At 39.3% G+C, this 17,751-nt stretch overlaps 1 protein-coding gene across 1 annotated transcript; it reads left to right on the top strand.

Moving 5' to 3' along the window:
• The first annotated feature begins 3,299 nt into the window (after window positions 1-3,299).
• Window positions 3,300-16,071, top strand: PDPN (podoplanin). The gene is made up of 5 exons (XM_063176779.1): window positions 3,300-3,640; window positions 14,293-14,375; window positions 14,806-14,899; window positions 15,135-15,170; window positions 15,956-16,071. Exons 1-5 carry the CDS (start codon window positions 3,571-3,573, stop codon window positions 16,069-16,071), a joined length of 399 nt encoding a protein of 132 aa, XP_063032849.1. The 5' UTR covers window positions 3,300-3,570.
• Window positions 16,072-17,751: the final 1,680 nt, after the last annotated feature.

The following is a 17,751-nucleotide window of genomic DNA, read 5'->3' as shown; positions in this document are numbered from 1 at the left end:
CTGCAGCGACACTGACTGAGCCAGGGGAAAATATCCTCCCCCAAAGCTGTGCCTGTGAGGCAGAACGTGCTGCAGGTTACAGTCACCACTCCTCCACTCCCCCAGCCCGGCTTCATTCCTTGCTCTCACTGAACCAGAGACAGTCTGAGCCTCCCACAGGACTCTGCAAAGCCCTGGTACAATGGGACAGAAAGAACGGGTTATGAAATGAAAACAGAAAGGGCTGAGTGGACTTGAGACCCTCTCCACCTCCTCCCCTAAACCACAGGGGCTGAAAACACAGACCTGGCTGGCAAAAAAAAAAAAAAAAAAAAAAAAAAAAGAGTGACCCATGCACTCATATCCTGGCAATTTGTGGGATTTGTCGTAACACACCCAGACCAAATTACAACATCCCTGCGTAGATCTAACCTGCATTTCATGGCAGCATCAAGCACGGTGCAGATCCACTGCAGGCAGCACAAACACACACTGGGGTGTGTGCTCACCCCTGCTCTGACACAGGCACAGGTGATGCTTTAAATGCAGATGAATTGTTAAATCAGAACCTGTATGTGGAAACCCAGGGCACTGGGAATATTTCTGTGTCTGCTCTGACCCCCAGGGCAGCACTGACTCTGACCCTCATTCATGGAGAAAGTTTCCAAGACTTCAAGATAGACTGGAACCCAAAAAAGTGTGAAATAGATTATAGAGAGTAGTGTAGGTGTATCACTTGGTGAGAAATTGAGGGTTTGGGATTTTTAGCATGTTGTGGATGGCAGCGAGATGGAGGGCACAGGGTGTTGTCCTGGGTTTCTTCCTCATGCTTCTTCTTCCTCCTTCTCCATGGGTTTGGGTGGCATTTTGTAATTGTGCAGAAAAGTCTGCACTGCAGCTCTTTGGGATCAGTTATTGGGTTAAAAGGGGAAATAATCCAGGTGTCAGCTCTTAATTGGATAGTTTATTCTTAAAAGCCCTTGTACCAAGAGATTGTTGGCCATTTTGTGCCTTCTAATGAAAAGCTGCCCCACTCACAGCAGTGAGACTGTTTCACTGATAAGAAATAATAAACACCTGAGTGTGAACATGAACTGCTGTCTCAGTGCCTTCAATCCAGACCCAGAGGAACCCACAACTGAAACCCCCACCTGTACACAACTCCTTGATTGCCACAGAACCTATTGGCTTAGCAGGATTCCAAACCAGTGATCCACAGTTCCATCAAACCCCCTTAGTCTGGTACAGTCCAGAGGAAAATGCTCCCTCATCTCCCTGCATCCATCCCCTCTCCCAAGGGCACATTGGCTCCTCTGAAACAATTCTGTTGATGTTTTCAGTCAGGGAGCTCAGCAGTGTCTCCCAGCCTTAATCTCCTTGCACAGCAGCACACTGTCCCCATGGGGGCAAGTTCCTGCCCCTGCTGTCCTCCAGGAACAATTCCACCCCCAGCTGACCATTACTGAGACATTTCTACCTTTTGCTCTGACTTCTTTTGCATCTGTGGGCACATTTCTTGCCCTTTGTTGCACTATGATACCATGATAGAAGGTGATTTCCTTAAATAGTTTAATAAAGTTATCTAAGGAGTTTTTCTTTCAGGAACAGGCTGGAGCAGGAGAAATAGGCTCATACAGGAGAAACTATTCCTTATTAGGAAGAATAATAAAAGTATTAAAAAGTGTTGGAGTAGCCACAGGAACTTGGATATCTCCAATTCCTGAAAGCTCAAGTGCCTCAAGTCTATACCCAGGATACAGCACAATTTAAAGCAAGACTTTATATAACTCAGGAAAAAGGTTTTCTTTAGAAAAACTTATTCCTAAACATGAGACAAATTTGTTTATATGAATAATCATAAAAGTAAAAGGTCTTCTGAATACTTTTGAAAATTGAATGGAATTCTAAAAATCCCTTCTTTTCACTCTTGCTGAGAATATGTTAACATTTAAAAGTCAGTGTTCTGGTTTGTCTTTCCTAGTGTACTGCATTAATTTTTTGTTCTGAAGATACATACAGAATTCCAAACATTCCATTCCGATAAGGTAAAAAAAAAATTGTTTCAGTCTTTCAAAATAGGTTCCATTAAAACTGATGTACTACTGATATACTCCCCTAGCAAGCTTCAGGTTCTTATAAGGAACATTTCCACAAAAAGCAAACATTCTTTTAAATAAACTTGAAGCAGAGTTATCAAGAAATAATTAATTCCAGATTTCAAGATACTGAAAGTTTGTGGCAATACATGGCAATATTTGTTTTGCTATTTTCCTGAAGACAATCAGCCAACATTGCCTGTTGTTTCTTTGCATTGGCACCAACTGTTCTCATCCTACACTCCTTTTCATCACAAATAACACAATTATAGCACCATAACTGATAGCTCACAAATTCCTTTGGCAAGGTCTTTTAAGAATAAACTATCCAAGAGCTGACACCTGGATTATTTCCCTTTTAACCCAATAACTGATCCCACAGAGCTGCAATGGGGACTTTTCTGCACAATTACAAAATGCCACCCAAATCCATGGAGAAGGAGGAAGGAGAAGCATGAAGAAGAAACCCAGGACAACACCCTGTGCCCTCCATCCTGCTGCCATCCACAACACACTAAAAATCCCAAACCCTCAATTTCTCACCAAGTGATACACCTGCACTGCTCTCTGTAATCTATTTCACACTTTTGTGGGTTCCAGTCTATTCTGGAGTTCAGGAAACTTTCTCCATGAATGAGGGTCAGAGTCAGTGCTGCCCTGGGGGTCAGGGCAGCCCAGAGCAGACACAGAAATATTCCCAATGCTCTGGGTTCCCACAGGGTGTCTGCACTCCTAATATTGCACATGGAAAGGAGAAATCCTCTCTCTGAAGGGTGGTATTGGCTCTCTGCAAGCCTGTGGGCAGAGAGAAGTGGTCGAGCGCAGCCAGGATGTCACTTGAGGACACAAGCTGAGAGACACAGACACACAGGAAAATTCAGACAGTATTTACTACAGAATTAAATAGCCTGCCCTAAAAACTATTTCAGTGTCCCTAAATGCACATTCAGTACCACACTTGCTTAGATAAACATGGGGGCTCACCTTGAAATGAAAAAAAAACATCAGTTCACTGCTGGAAATAACAAGAGAAGTGTCCTTGGTGTTGTTTTTTAAGTATTTTTTAAAGACAGTTTGCAGAAGGGAGGGAACAAACACCTAGCTTTGTCTAAACTCCTTTTCCCCCCTTGCTAAATAAAAGTCTTCTGAAAGCCACCACAGGTCCTGTAACTTTAAATCTGAGCTGAGATCATAACTTTGGTCCTGACCAAACAGCGTGGGGAGGGCGGGCCTGGCTGCTCATTGAGGACCACCTTAGGCTGCTCCCATCCCTTGGCTAAAGAAAACAACTCTGACTCCTCTCAGCTTTCTTTAACTGCTCAGTTATCATCTGAGAAAACCTCCCCTCCTCACGTTACAGCAGCTGAAGGAATATTTGGAATACCAAAGTATTTTTTTCGCAGTGATTTCTTTTTATCATCGCGATTCTCCAATAACCCAAATTTGGATCCGTCTGGTCTCAGGATTGGAAAGCGACTCTCTGAGCAGATCCAACATGTTTCTAAAAGTTCCATTCTTCATCCTGCTCCTCGGGAGCCTGCCTTTTGCAGCACTTGCTCAAGAAGGTAAGGGGAAAGTTTGGTTACAGTTATTCCCAGATATTTCCTGTAATTTAACAGTTTCTGTGCTCTCTCATGGGTTACAAAGTTACTCTGTTTGTAAAACTTTCTTTGTAATCCTTAAGCTGCAACAGGGCACTTACTACAGCTGTGATCGGGATAGAAGCAGTAAAAGTTTTCTATGGGCTGAGTTTGACTCCATTAGGAAAGAATTTTCTGTGTGTGAGCAGGGTAGGGAGAGGGGCAGGGGCAGGGGAGGCATTCCCTGCACTTGGAAATGCATTTGGAAATGAGACTTTGGAAATGGCTCCAGTCTCACTGCAACACTCACAGCAGCCTCTGCAAGCCATAAATTATGGGTATAACTCTATGAAAGTGACTTGTGAATCTGTTCATTCAGGAGTTTAACTTCTGTGCTTAGAGACATTTCAGACTTTTAGAATTTGAGGCTTATGCAGGGCTTTGCTGAGTCTAACTTAGCCATTATAAACTTAGCCATTATATATATATATATATATATAATTTATTTTATATTTATTTTATATATATATTATTTGATATTTATTTTGTATATATTTTATATATAAATAGATATATATAGCTATTTTATATATGTTATATATATAACATATATTATACATACATTTTTATATTATTTATATATATATACACATATAAGTATTATATATATTTATATACATATAAATATAATACATCTCTTATATATGTGGCTCAATATATATACAAAGAGGGAAAATAAACCAGGAGGAATTTTTGCCAAAGACCAATTTGAAAAGCATTACGTACCAAAAAGATTAATTTCAGAAGATTAATTTTGAATTTTATAAGAAAGATACAATATACACTTTTAGGTAAAATAGACATTATTGTTAAAAATTCTTTCTACAGCTAACGGATTGGAGGCTGATTCGTTAACAGTAAATCAGAATTACCCTGACTAGTACTTGATTCCAGGAATGTCATTTTGAAACTGAGTTTTTCTGAGTAGAGTTTGATTCATGTGGGTGAACTGGCCAAGAGGCAGCACGGTTTGCAGCTTGGAGCCATGGAGCACGTTCCAAGCAGCAGCTTCATACCAGTGCTCTGAAAACAGCAACTCTAAACTCAGCTCACTCTTCAAAAGCACAGATCTCCTCATCAGGCTTAGATCTGAACACCCAAACTGCAAAAATTACCTGACTTTGGCCTGATAACAATCAATGTCATCCTGCTGGAAAAATGGAGATATATTGACATACACTGTGTGTGGATGTTGACTTGAAACTTCTAGTGGTCTTCTGTATGTCACAATGTGAGGCTGAAATTTGGAGTTATGCTACAAAATTTCACAGAAAAACCAAAATCAACAGATATTAGGCCAGTCACAAAAGTCATTTTCCAGGCTCACCCAGCCACTTTGTTCTTAAAAAGCATCTATATTAGGTATACCAAAATTTAAAGCCATTAGAAATGAGGTAAAACCACCACTACTTTATAGAATTGCTTTAAGCAATCTAAGACACCAGAATTAAAAGGTTAAAAGGTCCTTTATCCTCAAGCTTTTGAGAAGTTTTTCAGCTTATTTTCCCTCAACTCTGAGACGAGTCCAGCAATGCTCAGCTGAAACTCTACTAATCAGAAAAAAATATAAGAATATTTCCTGCTTTAAGAATAAGAATATTACCTCTGCTTTATTACCTTTATTACAGTTTGCATTGAACTCCAGAGCTGGATCAATAATGTGATTTACAGTATGTGAGGTTTTCTGTGTCTGTTTAGGGTTTGTGACTTTTTCTTCACATGGAGCCAGTCATTTAGGACAACTTCCAAAGGATACAGCAGGAGAACAGACTCCAGACAAAATAAGCCTTGAGTATTTCGTGTCTATCACTGCTGTTTACTGATAATCATCAGCAATTACAAGTTAGAAGAGATGGGAAATGACAATGACACCTTCAGCAGTCTCTGCTGGGTGACAGGGAGATGGAGAGGGCTTGGTGGAGTGGCTTTATCCAGATCCATGAACCTCTGGGGAACACAGTTTTAGAGGAAAAAGGTTTCCATCTGACACCTCTTAACCTAAAAGAGGCCATAAATAACCTGCAGCTACCCTTTTCTTATGGCTGGGCACTCCAGGTTATGGACTGAGATGAAATCGAGAAAAGCAGCTTTGTTTCCAGCAGGAAGCATATTTCCAATTTCCAAAAGTATTGCTATTAGTATTATAATTGTTTTTATTATTATTATTATGTACATTTTGTCCCTTCTGATCTCATTCAGCATGCCAAAACTCAGGCAAATCCTCACACACAGAATCAGACAGACCAAAGGAGCTGAGATGGAAGTTGGCTTTTGATTCCAAATCTTTCCATGGTGCTGTATCATAGCAGGGAGGGAGATTACTCTGTTGGCTGTCACATAACATGAACAAAATTTAACATGATTGTTTAACAAGATACCACACGTCACCTGGGCTGTATCAACTGTCCATGTGCCTGATCTTACCTCAAGGCAAATATTAGATTTTATTTCCTTATGCAAGGCAGGTTTATGCAAGGTCATGTTACGTTTGGTTTGGACTGAAAGTAAGAACATGGGCAGGATAATTCAGATTAAAAGTGTTTATATCATAAGAAAGGAAATTGAAGTTTATAGTCAACTGTGAAAGACTAAAAAGCTTTCTGTTTTTCAAAATCATAACAAAGAGAATTGACAAAACCACAAGAAAAGATTGTTTCAATACAGTCCTGATTTACCCAAACCCTGTCACTATTGCAGTGGCAAAACTAAATAATAAAATCAGGCAACTCCAAAGCCTTTTGAAAATCCAACTCTGTAAATGCTGGTGGTAAAAGCAAATGGAATAGTCACATTTGACTCAAAAGGGACCCAGTTTTCTACTAAATAAGTGCTGCACAACCTTTCATCCTGCATGAAGAGGAGTACTCTTATACATGCCCCATATGCACCTTTTCACCATATGAATCTAACTCTACATGCCCAATACTCAAAATTATTATCACAGAAAGGAGAAAATCATCTTGCTCATCTCAGGTCTGCAAGTCTGAATTTTGCAGTATCTTTGTGGAAGACAGAAGAGAACAAATAAAATTCAATTTCTCCTCAGCTAGGCAAGGAAAAAAATTACCTGATTTAAAAATTTAAAATTACCAGGGAGGTTTGCACATCTGTACTCTGACAGTTAGTTTTTGAATCTGTAACTTCACAAACAAAGAAAAGAGTCATATTTAAGGGCTTACAAGTGGACCTTTCATTAACTCAAACTGGAAACAGAGAGGCCAGATTCTCAGCTCCTGCAGTTCAGCAGTTTCTACTCAATCTGTGCATTTACCTCAGATCAAGGACTTGTAAATCATCTAAAAAAAAAAACCCAGCAAAAAACCCCAAAGCAGCAAAGAGCCTGGAGAGCATTTAGGCAGATGATGAAGCAGTGCAGGAAGGTTTTCAGGCTGTGAGGCTCCAGCAGGACCGTGTGGTGTTTCTCCATGTGTCACTTGAGGTGAGCCACACAAGGACCACAGAAATGCCCACTGTGGCTGGTGGCACGTTTGTTTTGTTGGTTTGTTTGCTTTTTGTCTGGATGTGGTCAGGGATTACAGGATGAGCCCAAATGCTGCCAGATCCTTCCTCCCAGATCCTCTCAAAGGGCCCCTCTGATCTGTGTGTGCCCAGACCATCCCCTCCATGGGGACTGATCCCACAGCAAAGCTCAGAGCTCTGCAGTGCACAGTTTGTTACACAGAGTTGCAGGAAAAGATGTGGCATTGGGGGTATAGGTATGCTGGGATGTGCTAAAGAGAAACAAATGAGGGAAAAATAAGAGACAAATGCACCATTGATTTCCAACTCCCCATCTCAGAAGCTTGGCCAAAACCTCTCAAAGGACATGGAAGCTGATGCTGAGCACATTCTCATGTTGCTTTATGACTCCCTCATGTTTTTTCCATCCTTGTACTCGTTGATTACAAACACTGCAACATCCAGCATCAGAATAATCCTTAGTGAGGGCACAATTCAGCTCTTACACCAGCACCATTTTCAGGCAGCATGTACTGTGTTAGGAGAGCTTGAGACACTACTAAATCTCTAATGGGGACACACACAACTCCAAACCCACTTGAAAATGTTTTTATGACTATGAAACCCATCCAAACATTAGTCTATTGTTAGTGGAATATAAAAGTCAGACTAAACACATTTGAAGGGAACTTGCCTGCTGCATGGCAATATAAAGTGGGTAGTCAAAAATCACTGTGTGGACAGAATTAACTCCTAAAAGTTTCCAGTTCAGGGTCTGGCATGAGTATTTCAAACAAATGAGATGAGGAATCTGCAAAACATTCTGCTTGCAGATACAAAGGGTTAGTAATCTACAACAAGGCAGCTGTGAAAGGGCACACAGCTGCAGCCTCAGAGCCCATGGAAGGAAGTCATTTAGGGGAAAGATGAGTTTATTACTGTATTAGAGGTCATTTCTTAATTCCTTCCATTTGCTTTTACATATCCCAGTATTTGTAAGCAGATGTCTGCTTTGTGCTGCATATCTGCCCAGCTTGCTGATCCCTTCCACTAAGTTTTGTATTTTTTCTTTGTCTTGGCTGCAACTCTTCCTCCTAGCCAGCCATGCAGCAAAAGACTGAAAGTTCTGTGATTCTGCCACTTTACAGCAAGATACAAGAGGCATTTACACCTTGATCACAAGCCCAACCTTGTTATTCCATCCCTCACTGATCAGAGGAAACAATTACACTGTTATAAAACTGCAAACAGGGAAACAGGGTCACAGGGCAGCAAATCTCAATAAAAAAGTAATTTTATCCCATATTAATGGGATAACTCTGAGGTTAGTGTTCTTAGCAGACAAGAAAGCAGATGTTGACACAGCAACATTATTAAAAGCAAGAATTTGGAATACTCATCTGTAGCTCTGCAAGGAATATTTTAAAGGAAAGTCCTGTAATGGAGTTTGTCATTTCCTTCCTAATGCCCACAGCTCTGTGGCTGATTTCACTGTACATAGGACAAAGCTTAGGAAGTTTGCAGTTTTTCCTTTCCTGGTTTTGCTCTGTGGCTCTGGTTGGAGATCATTGTACACACTTTAAGAGCAGTGGCTTCTCTGTATCTGCCCAGCTAAAGCACATTTTGGTTTGCCTTTCTGGCAGTGCAATATTGTAACATTGAGACATGTGAATTACTTGACGAGCAGCTGAGTGGTTCTTTGCCACTTTGGCACTGTTGATTTAAACTCTGGCTTTAAACCAGGTTTTTAAACCAGGACAGTTCCTTTGGCTGAGCCAGCCCCAGCAATAAAATCCCATCTGCAGCAGGGTGTGGTGAGCAAAGGAAATGGTTCTGACAGTTCAGCAAAGCATTGTCATCACATGCTACATGGAATACCTGACCCAAGTCAGTCATGCTCTAAATCAGGCTGAGCTAAATCCTTCCTTGTGCTTCATGACCATTTTCCCAACTGGCAGATCCTTTCCAGAGTTTCTGGTGTTCTCTCATCCAGCTTCCTTTGTTATATATAGCAGAGCTGTCAGTCTTTGTCTCAGGAAACTGCAGAAAGCACTTCAGGATTTACACAGTACATACTTTCTCCTCAACAACAGTCTAGACATTGAAATACACGCCAGGGGATTTTTAAGGACATGACAGATTACTCCAGCTTCCAGAAAGAATTAAGAGAGAAAGAAAATGCCAATGCTGTGGCCCCAAACAGGCCAAGGACACAGAGCTCTCTGGATATTGCAGATATGATTTTGCAGGAGCCCCAGGCAAAAATGAGAATTTCAGTTCTCATTAACAAACTTGCCTACTTTTCTGAAGTTTGAAAATTGTAACTGTCCAAAGAGTCAAGCTGCAAAATTCAAACACCAGAATCGACTATATTATATTCTTCAAACCCTTGCATTTTCAAAGTGCAAAAAAATTTTGTATCTTGGATTTGGAAGTGTTGAATGATTTCACAACAAAAGAGACACCTGTATACTTAAAAAATCCAAAAGTATAAAAATAATGGAAAATTATTCTCAGACAAAATTAATCTAATGTTGACGGTTTTGGACATGACTCTGGAATACACTGAAATTGAGGATGAAGCCAAATCACAGACAAAACTGCTTTTGAGAATTCCAGAGCTGCTGTATTTAAAATGCAGATCCCTTGCAAATAATGCATTTTTGTTAAACCTCCACCACCATGAACAGAATTTTTCAATGAACTACAACAGAACCAATTCCAGTAATGAGATACTAAGACTCAGTTTGCTCACAATCCAATTAATGTCTCTAAGTGAAGAATACTTCTGCAGGAAGGGAATTCCTGTATCAGGACATAAATGCTGAATAAAATGCAGTCAAAACAGGAAGGCCAACACACTCATCCATACTCAGTCTTTCAAACAACACCCCTTGGTCTGTACCAATTCCGGAAGCAGAAACTGAAAACCATCAGTCAGCTCCAGATGTTTGCTCTGTTACATCTCCAACAGAAAAGTGATGTGTCCCAAGTGACCTATCCTGCTAAACTCTCTGCTAGTTAATATTTTTAGCTGTTATGAATAACTGAAGCTGGGTTTTTTGGGTTTTTTGGTTTTCTTTTTTCATGTAGAAGCAGAGGGCAACGAGCAAAGGATTATTGCAGTTCTTGCTGGAGGGAATCCTTTAAGGTTTGCCATTTTTATCTCCTGGTCTCTTATCAGAAATGGAAGCATTCTATTTTGAGGGCTTACTATTTCAAGGACTAAGCTAAAATACAGGCTTACAACTGCCTTTACCCACTAGGGCTTGGGTTTATTTTGGTTTATGCAAGGAAAGAAGCAAGGTCCTACAACATTTTTCATCTTCAGAAGTATCTTTGTTGGTTTTGGAGACACCTGAAAGAAATGCTAATGAACAACAGTTTTACAACTCCCTCTCCTTTCCAACACAACCACTGTGCTTTGAGAGCAGCTCTAAGAGGTTTCTGTAGTAAATTGTCACTCTGTGCATGCAAGTAGTGAGCTCAGCTTCCCCTAAGTGGGTCATGGGATGCTTAAGCAAGGGAGGTTTTTCAAAGTAGTATTAAACTTTTAAAGACATCAAATTTTGTCCTGGTGTGAGAAGCTGCAGCCTGAGAGCAGCTGGGGCTTTGAACTGAGGGGCTCCCAGCTGGAACTTTGGCAGAAAGGGATGCAATGATTAATTCACATCTGCAGCAACATATAGCTGCAAACAGAGGGGGCTCCTTGGAGACAGCCCAGCACTGTGAGGCAATGTTTTTATTTACAACCTCCTCTAAGATAATATTAAGAACACATGCAGAAGCACCACTCAGCCCTGAATCTTGCTACATTTGGCCCACATCAGATGAAATCCAGGAATGACACAGGCACACACCCCTTCAGTCCCATTTCCATCCCCTTTGGTGGCAGTGGTGCTGAGCCCTGCAGTGGGTACAGTGAAAGAAGCTTAAAGTCCAATTTCATTTCAATATTTAATTTCATTACAACTTTCTCTGACAAAGAGCTGTCTAGCAGCCAGTGTTCCTTCCTACAAATAAAAATTGCCTCCCAGTCTATCTCTGGGTAATAATTTGGTAGTGCCTAACCACCAGCCAGCCACCTCCACTGTCAGTCTAAAATGAACCTGGAAATAGAATCCAGGGATTATTCTGCATCAGGTACAGAATTTCAGCTTGAACAGGGCTGGGACAAGACCTTCAGAGTGACAGAAACCAGATCAGATCAGTCTGAGCCTTGGGCAGTTCATAGGGAAGCCATATTCCAGTTTCCCTTTGCAATTAAGGAAAGGCAGCACTACCAAGGATGGCCCAAATCTCAGGTGTGATGATTTATCTTCCAGAGGAATTTGTTTTTCCCTACTGACTATCAAAGAAGATAAGGGCAAGTCTTCACTTTATTTAGGTGCCTTTATTAAGAACCTAAAATTAGGCAAGATTAATCTGGGCCACCTCCTTTTGTCAATCAGAGGGCAAAAGCACTGAAATAGGTTTTCTTGCCACTCATGGCCAAGAATCTGCGAAAATCATCGCAAAAAGAAATATTATTTTATGTTTCTTTGTGACATTCACTGATTTTCTACACCTTTGCTGTGTGACATGCTTTCCTTTCCTGCCTTCACTCTCAGGCAATTTTCAGGGCTGAAAGCTGCTGCCATGCCAGGAGTATAAGCAGCTTCTCCCAATAAGCTGCTTGTTGTTAACATAAAAAATTTATTTCACCTTCTGCTGGGGGATTTTCCTCTAGTAATTGGTTTTCTCCATCAGTGCTTATTTTCAGCTAGTGAATAAAGGATGTTTCCTCAGTTCTGACTGGGATTACAAGGTAAACTGATCCATACACCTTTGTGCTGTTGAGTTTTATTGCTATTTCTTTGTTCACACTTAATATTTACATAGCTGTGATTGTACATCACAGTATTGCATTTTAAAGATATTTTTTAATAGGCAAAAAATAAGGATTAAAAAATAGTGCTATACCTTAAATTGCACTGATATTAGAGTGTGTCTAAATATACAACAAACAGTCAGCCCACTTTATGCAACTTCAACAATACCTGGGGTATTTCAATCAGAAATGACCAAATTATTATTTTTAACATCTAATTTGGAATCTGATTTACTCTGTTCTAGTCTTTCTATGGATTATAAGGTGATTTCTGGGAGACTGGCTTAATTAGCCACTATATTTGGCCTCATGTTGGCATAACATGAATGTAGTTTCTTCATCTATAACTGCCTAAAGTGCTACCTGCACACCCTTTGGCTCCTAAATAGGAGCTGCATCTGTATTCAGGCTTATTAGGACACAGAAATATAAAATTCTATTTACTTCAGTAAACATGGAATTAGACATCTAAGTTTAGTTCAGTGTTTGCTCTCTTAGAAATGGGACAAAGCTCTCAGTCTTTTATTGGTTGGGATGGATAAAAAATTTCTGGTTTGGTTCAGAAAATAGTTTTGGAAGCCAAGGAAAAATATTTGCAAGTTTCCAGTAGAATTCAAATGAGAGTTTGAAGAAAAACCAGGGGTTATTTTTCTCAATGGCAAATCATTCATCTTCTGCTTGAATAATTTTCTTTAAGATGCCAGTACATGTTTTTTCCTAATTTTAAAATTAAATATTGGCTTTTTTTTATTTGAAATAACATATTTATATGAAAAGGGGCAAGTAAAAATGAACAAAATTTAAACAGAACTCACAATTAAAGAAAAAAAAATTCTGAGTAATATTTACACAGCTGATTCAAAGAGATTCTACCCTTTTATTAATTTCTGGCTGCTATCAAGCAAAATGCCCATCCTTTCATTCACAGAACAAAAGCTGTTTATTTGCCTCCATATCATTTATAAAACAAGTAGAGTGCATTTAGGAGTAGCAAAGTTTTCCATAAAAAGTATTTGGAATCAATCTAGCAATTCAGAAATTGTCCAATGCAGAGGAGATGAGAATGTTTTCAGAACACTAAATAAAAAGTGTCATTAGTAGAAAGTGTTATGATTTAATAACACAAAGAGGCTGCGAATATTTCTCATACCTAAGATATTTAAATGGTACAGGAATTTTCATTTTTAAAAGAACTGTCAAGAGCTGTCCTTCTTCTGATCTGGTTGCTTTGATAAATAGAGGATAGATGCAAAATTGGAGTCCAGGAAAGAAATTTTCAGTGCTTTTTTTGCCCCAAGTTCTTGCTCAGGACATTTACTATTAGCTCTTTGCTTAAATTTCAGCACTGCTATCTGGAATTCACCAGGAATCACAAACTCCCAGGAGCTCTCACAGCACATTAACATCACACTCTGCCTGTCCCAGGTTTATGAATCAGCACAAAATGGAATTTAATGATAGTTTGGTTTTCAGGTTTTCAGCACATTCTTGGTACTGCCAGTTATCTCCACACTGCCCTGCCTCTCATGTTCTACCTTATTCCAGCTCATTTCCCCATTGATGAATTCTGGCTGTATTTATAAATTAACAGCACTGTGTGGGCCAAAATCTAAATATCCATTTTATCAAAGAGCACAGATGAACTAGAAGTCTACAATTAAAAAAAAATAAACAACAAAAAACAATCCTTACATTGTTATCTAAAAATTCAAATTTTGGCAAATAAGGTTTGCAACTTCAGGAAAGCCTCAGGACTGATTTGTGTAGGAATATTTCCAAATTATAGCTGCACCCATAAGCATTGATGGCAGGTCTAAAAGGAAAATTGCAGCTGGGGCTGAGCTGAAAGATGGGAGAAAGCTTTTCCTATTTTAGAAAACGGAAGATGCTTGAAGGAATTTATCCCAATACAGAAGGTAATTCTTAGCTTGAAATCTGGAATCATCACATCCACTTTGGAGAAATTTTCTTAATAAAAAAGGAAATAATTTCTTGGACAAAATGTTAGTCACCAGTATGTTTCAAGGTTGTATCAGAGTTAAGTGATGGCTTCAGCTTTTTGTCCTACTGCTTTGGGCAAGAGTATAACAGAATTCAAGTTTATTCCAAATAATTTCCCATTCCCATGTGGGCAAGGGCAGGGAGACAGAACACCACACAGAGATCATGTTTGATAAAGTTTGTTTCTCAGAGGAGCCAGAACCTTTACCAAGGAAAATTCTGACTAATTTTCTAAAATTTTATGCAGCAAGCTCAGTTCTAGAAGGAGAAGAAAGTGCAACAAGTGATTTCAGAGACAGAAATGACACAGAATTTGAAGTACCAACAATTGTGAGTATATAATGCTAAATAAAAGATCCTTTATGCTGCCTTCTTATTCACTGCCACTTCCCACCTCTTCCAATTCAGTATCTTTTAAACAGTTTCAGTGAAACTAAACTCAAAAACTGCTGTACAAAAACCCACCCTAAAAAGGCAATTCTGCAAAATTCTGCAGCCTTCTACACCTTCTGCAGTCTTACCAAGAGATCTGATGTAGAAATCCTCTAACTGAGAAGACAAATCAGCTTATCCTGGTTTGTTTGGTCACTGTACTCAAGTCAAACATGAGAGGTGACAGCTAAACAAGCATCCACACCTGACAGACCAAGAAATTTAAATGTTACTTTAAACATGTAGACTGAATGTACTGAGGGGGATTTTCCCTCTTTCCCCCTTGTCATTGCCCACAAGACTACACAATGTAATAAATGTTTTGCAGTTTGGAGACCTGAAGACCACAGAAAGCAGCTTCATCCAGGAGGGAGAAATTGAAAATGCTACTGCTTATGAAGTTAACACAGAAAGTGTTGATGGTAAAAATCCCTTTCACTTCTATTTTTACACATCAAAGTTATGCTGCCATCTACTAAACAATATGGAAATCTCAAATACTCTCTCAAACTTTATTTGCTATTTTTTTTATCAAAAGAACAACCTCAAACCATTGTGACAAAGTGAACAAAAGTTTTCCTTGGATATAACCTTTCAAATTGGAAGGCAACACTGTGCAAAGCAGAGGGAGTAATTATTGTTTTTCTGTCTTTACAGGTGAACGAAGTGGGGAAACAGAGAAAACTGATGAAGGTATTAAAGACAAGATTTGCTTATAAAGACAATGGAGAAATGTTACTGTCAGGCAATTCCCCTTCCAGCAGCCCTTCCTGCCCATGCCATCAAATAAAAGTTTCAGGAGAGGCACAGCTGCTCCCTAAACTGCTTTCCCTGGTTCACTTGCTCACTGTCTCCATATCCACATCCCTATGGAGCCCTCCAGCCCAAAGGCATGGCTCCAGGCTGTGGCATTCACATTCTCTAAAAAAATCCCTTTGCCCAGGATTTTTCTCCTGGGAAACTGAGAAGCTTCAGAGAAAAAGGAAAACAATAATTATCTGATTTGCTTCTCCTGTGTTTTGCTGCTTTGGAATGGGTTTGGAGGTTGTTTACCCACAGGTGATTGTTTCATTGCATTCTGCTGTGAGTTGTTTTCACTCTTTGGCCAATCAGGGCCAAGCTGTGTCAGGACTCTGGAAAGAGTCAGGAGTTTTCATTATTATCTTTTTAGCATTCTGTAAATATCCTTTCTGTAATCTTTAGTATAGTTTAGTATAGTATTCTTTAATATAATATAGTATCATAAAGCAATAAATTACCCTTCTGAGAACATGGAGTCAGATCCATCATTCCTTCCATTTTCTGGGAGGAACACAATACAATACCAGGCTGCTGAACATCCAAATCTACTTTAGAATTCACAAGTAACAAATCTCCCCAAGGAGTGGGATGTAGTAGAACAGCACCAGGTCTACCAGTAGCCTCTTATCAATGGTCTCCATGAGGTACATACTAACATTCCCAATTTCTTCTTGCAGGTGGTCTGGGGACAATTGCACTGCTTGGAATAATTATTGGAATCATTGTTGCAGTTGGAATCCTTGCAGGAATAATAATTGCTGTTGTGAGGAAGATGTCAGGCAGGTACTCGTAAGTAAATTGCTCATCAGGATTTTTCTTCAACATCCTCCTCTGAGCAGGGTCACAGGAATCACTTGGGACATTTTGAAGGTTTCTATTTTGACAAAAACCACCTATTTTCCTGATTTACAGTGCTAGACAGACTCAGCAAGAGCTACCATGGTGTCTTCATGCTCTCATGAGCTTCAGAAGAACTTCCCAGACAGTGTGCACATACTATTATAATATCAGGTGCTTGGGGCTAGGATTACTCTGGGGAACAGGAACAAAGTCATTCACTAGGGACCACAACAGGTTCCAGAAGTAGTGGATAATATGTGAACATTGGGTGTCACCATCACATTCTCTGGAAAAATTCCTTTGCCAGGATTTCTCTCCTGGAAAACTGAGAAGCCTCAGAGAAAAAGGAAAACAATAATTATCTCAGTTGCTTCTCCTGTGTTTTGCTGCTTTGGAATGTGGCTTGGAGATTGTTTACCCACAGGTGATTGTTTCATTGGTTTCATGTGAGTTATTTTGACTTAATGACCAATCATGGTCAGGCTGTGTCAGGACCCTGGAAAGAGTCACAAGTTTTCATTATTATCTTTTTAGCCTTCTGTAAGTATCCTTTCTCTATTCTTTAGTATAGTTTAGTATTCTTTAATATAATATAGACCATAAAGTAATAAATAAACCTTCTGAGAACATAGAGTCAGATTCATCATTCCTTTCAAAACCAGAGGTCCCAGAAAATATCTGACATTGGGGAGTGATCTCTACCTTATTTTTGGTGACACAAAAATCTAAAGAGTTTTACAAACTCTGAAAGTAAGAAAACCCCAGGAAACTGAGCAGATACTGAGCACCAGGAGAAAGCCAAAAAGGAACTAGGAAGAGAAATAAAGAGGTGATAGGAAAGGCAAAGAGAAGGAGGAAAAAAAACCATCATGTGACTTACATTTGGGTAATGATGAACAATAAAATGTCTGATTTTTATTTTCCAGGCCCTAAACACAGTTGAAACAAGCAACAATGCCATTCCCTGCTGGAAAATACAAGTGCTTCTTATTTCATACAAACTAAAGACAATTCCTGTATTTGTGTGAGAAGATGATCCATGGAAAATATAGTCAAAGGATTTCAGATCTATGGGGATACCACACAATTCTAAGGACCACCCTCACACCCCCCCTTCCACAGAGCATGGAATATTTCATAGGATTTTTTATTAACCAGAATTTTACTAGAAGAAAAAGATATTACAGTAAAAAAACCCTGCAGCAAAGAGATGTACATCTGAAATGTGATTTGCAGGTATTATATGCTTGGGTTTTAAATGTTACCAAAGATTATTTCACATTACATTATATGTATTCTTTTAAAACAAAAGGTGGTTTTGCCTGGTTAAGCGCTCCTTAACTTGTTTATTTACCACATGATGTATCAAAAAGGAGAAATTAGCTTCAGTGAGAACCAGTTATTTATAAATTAGGAAAATACTGGATATTGGAAGCTAAAATCTTTCTACTGCTGATACAGATTTTCTGCTCTTGATATTTATGCTATTTTGTGGCAAAATATGGTAGGTCTGGCTGGAACTGATCTACCAACTGAGAGCTTGCTTGTCTGACTATGGCATCAGGAATTTCCTGCCCTCTCTTGTTGCAGAGACATGCAGGAATTGAAATACACATCCTGAATTAAGGGGTGC

The sequence above is a fragment of the Melospiza melodia genome, chromosome 26 (genome assembly GCF_035770615.1).
Source record: "Melospiza melodia melodia isolate bMelMel2 chromosome 26, bMelMel2.pri, whole genome shotgun sequence".
Taxonomy (NCBI): Eukaryota; Metazoa; Chordata; class Aves; order Passeriformes; family Passerellidae; genus Melospiza; species Melospiza melodia.
This window is presented reverse-complemented; position numbering and strand designations above follow the sequence as displayed.

Bases quoted from the DNA above. Each gene is read 5' to 3' on its own strand.
- PDPN (XM_063176779.1), top strand. From the start codon at position 3,571: ATGTTTCTAAAAGTTCCATTCTTCATCCTGCTCCTCGGGAGCCTGCCT. The intron at 14,376-14,805 runs GTGAGTATATAA...AATGTTTTGCAG, and splicing joins AATTTGAAGTACCAACAATT to TTTGGAGACCTGAAGACCAC. The intron at 14,900-15,134 runs GTAAAAATCCCT...CTGTCTTTACAG, and splicing joins TAACACAGAAAGTGTTGATG to GTGAACGAAGTGGGGAAACA.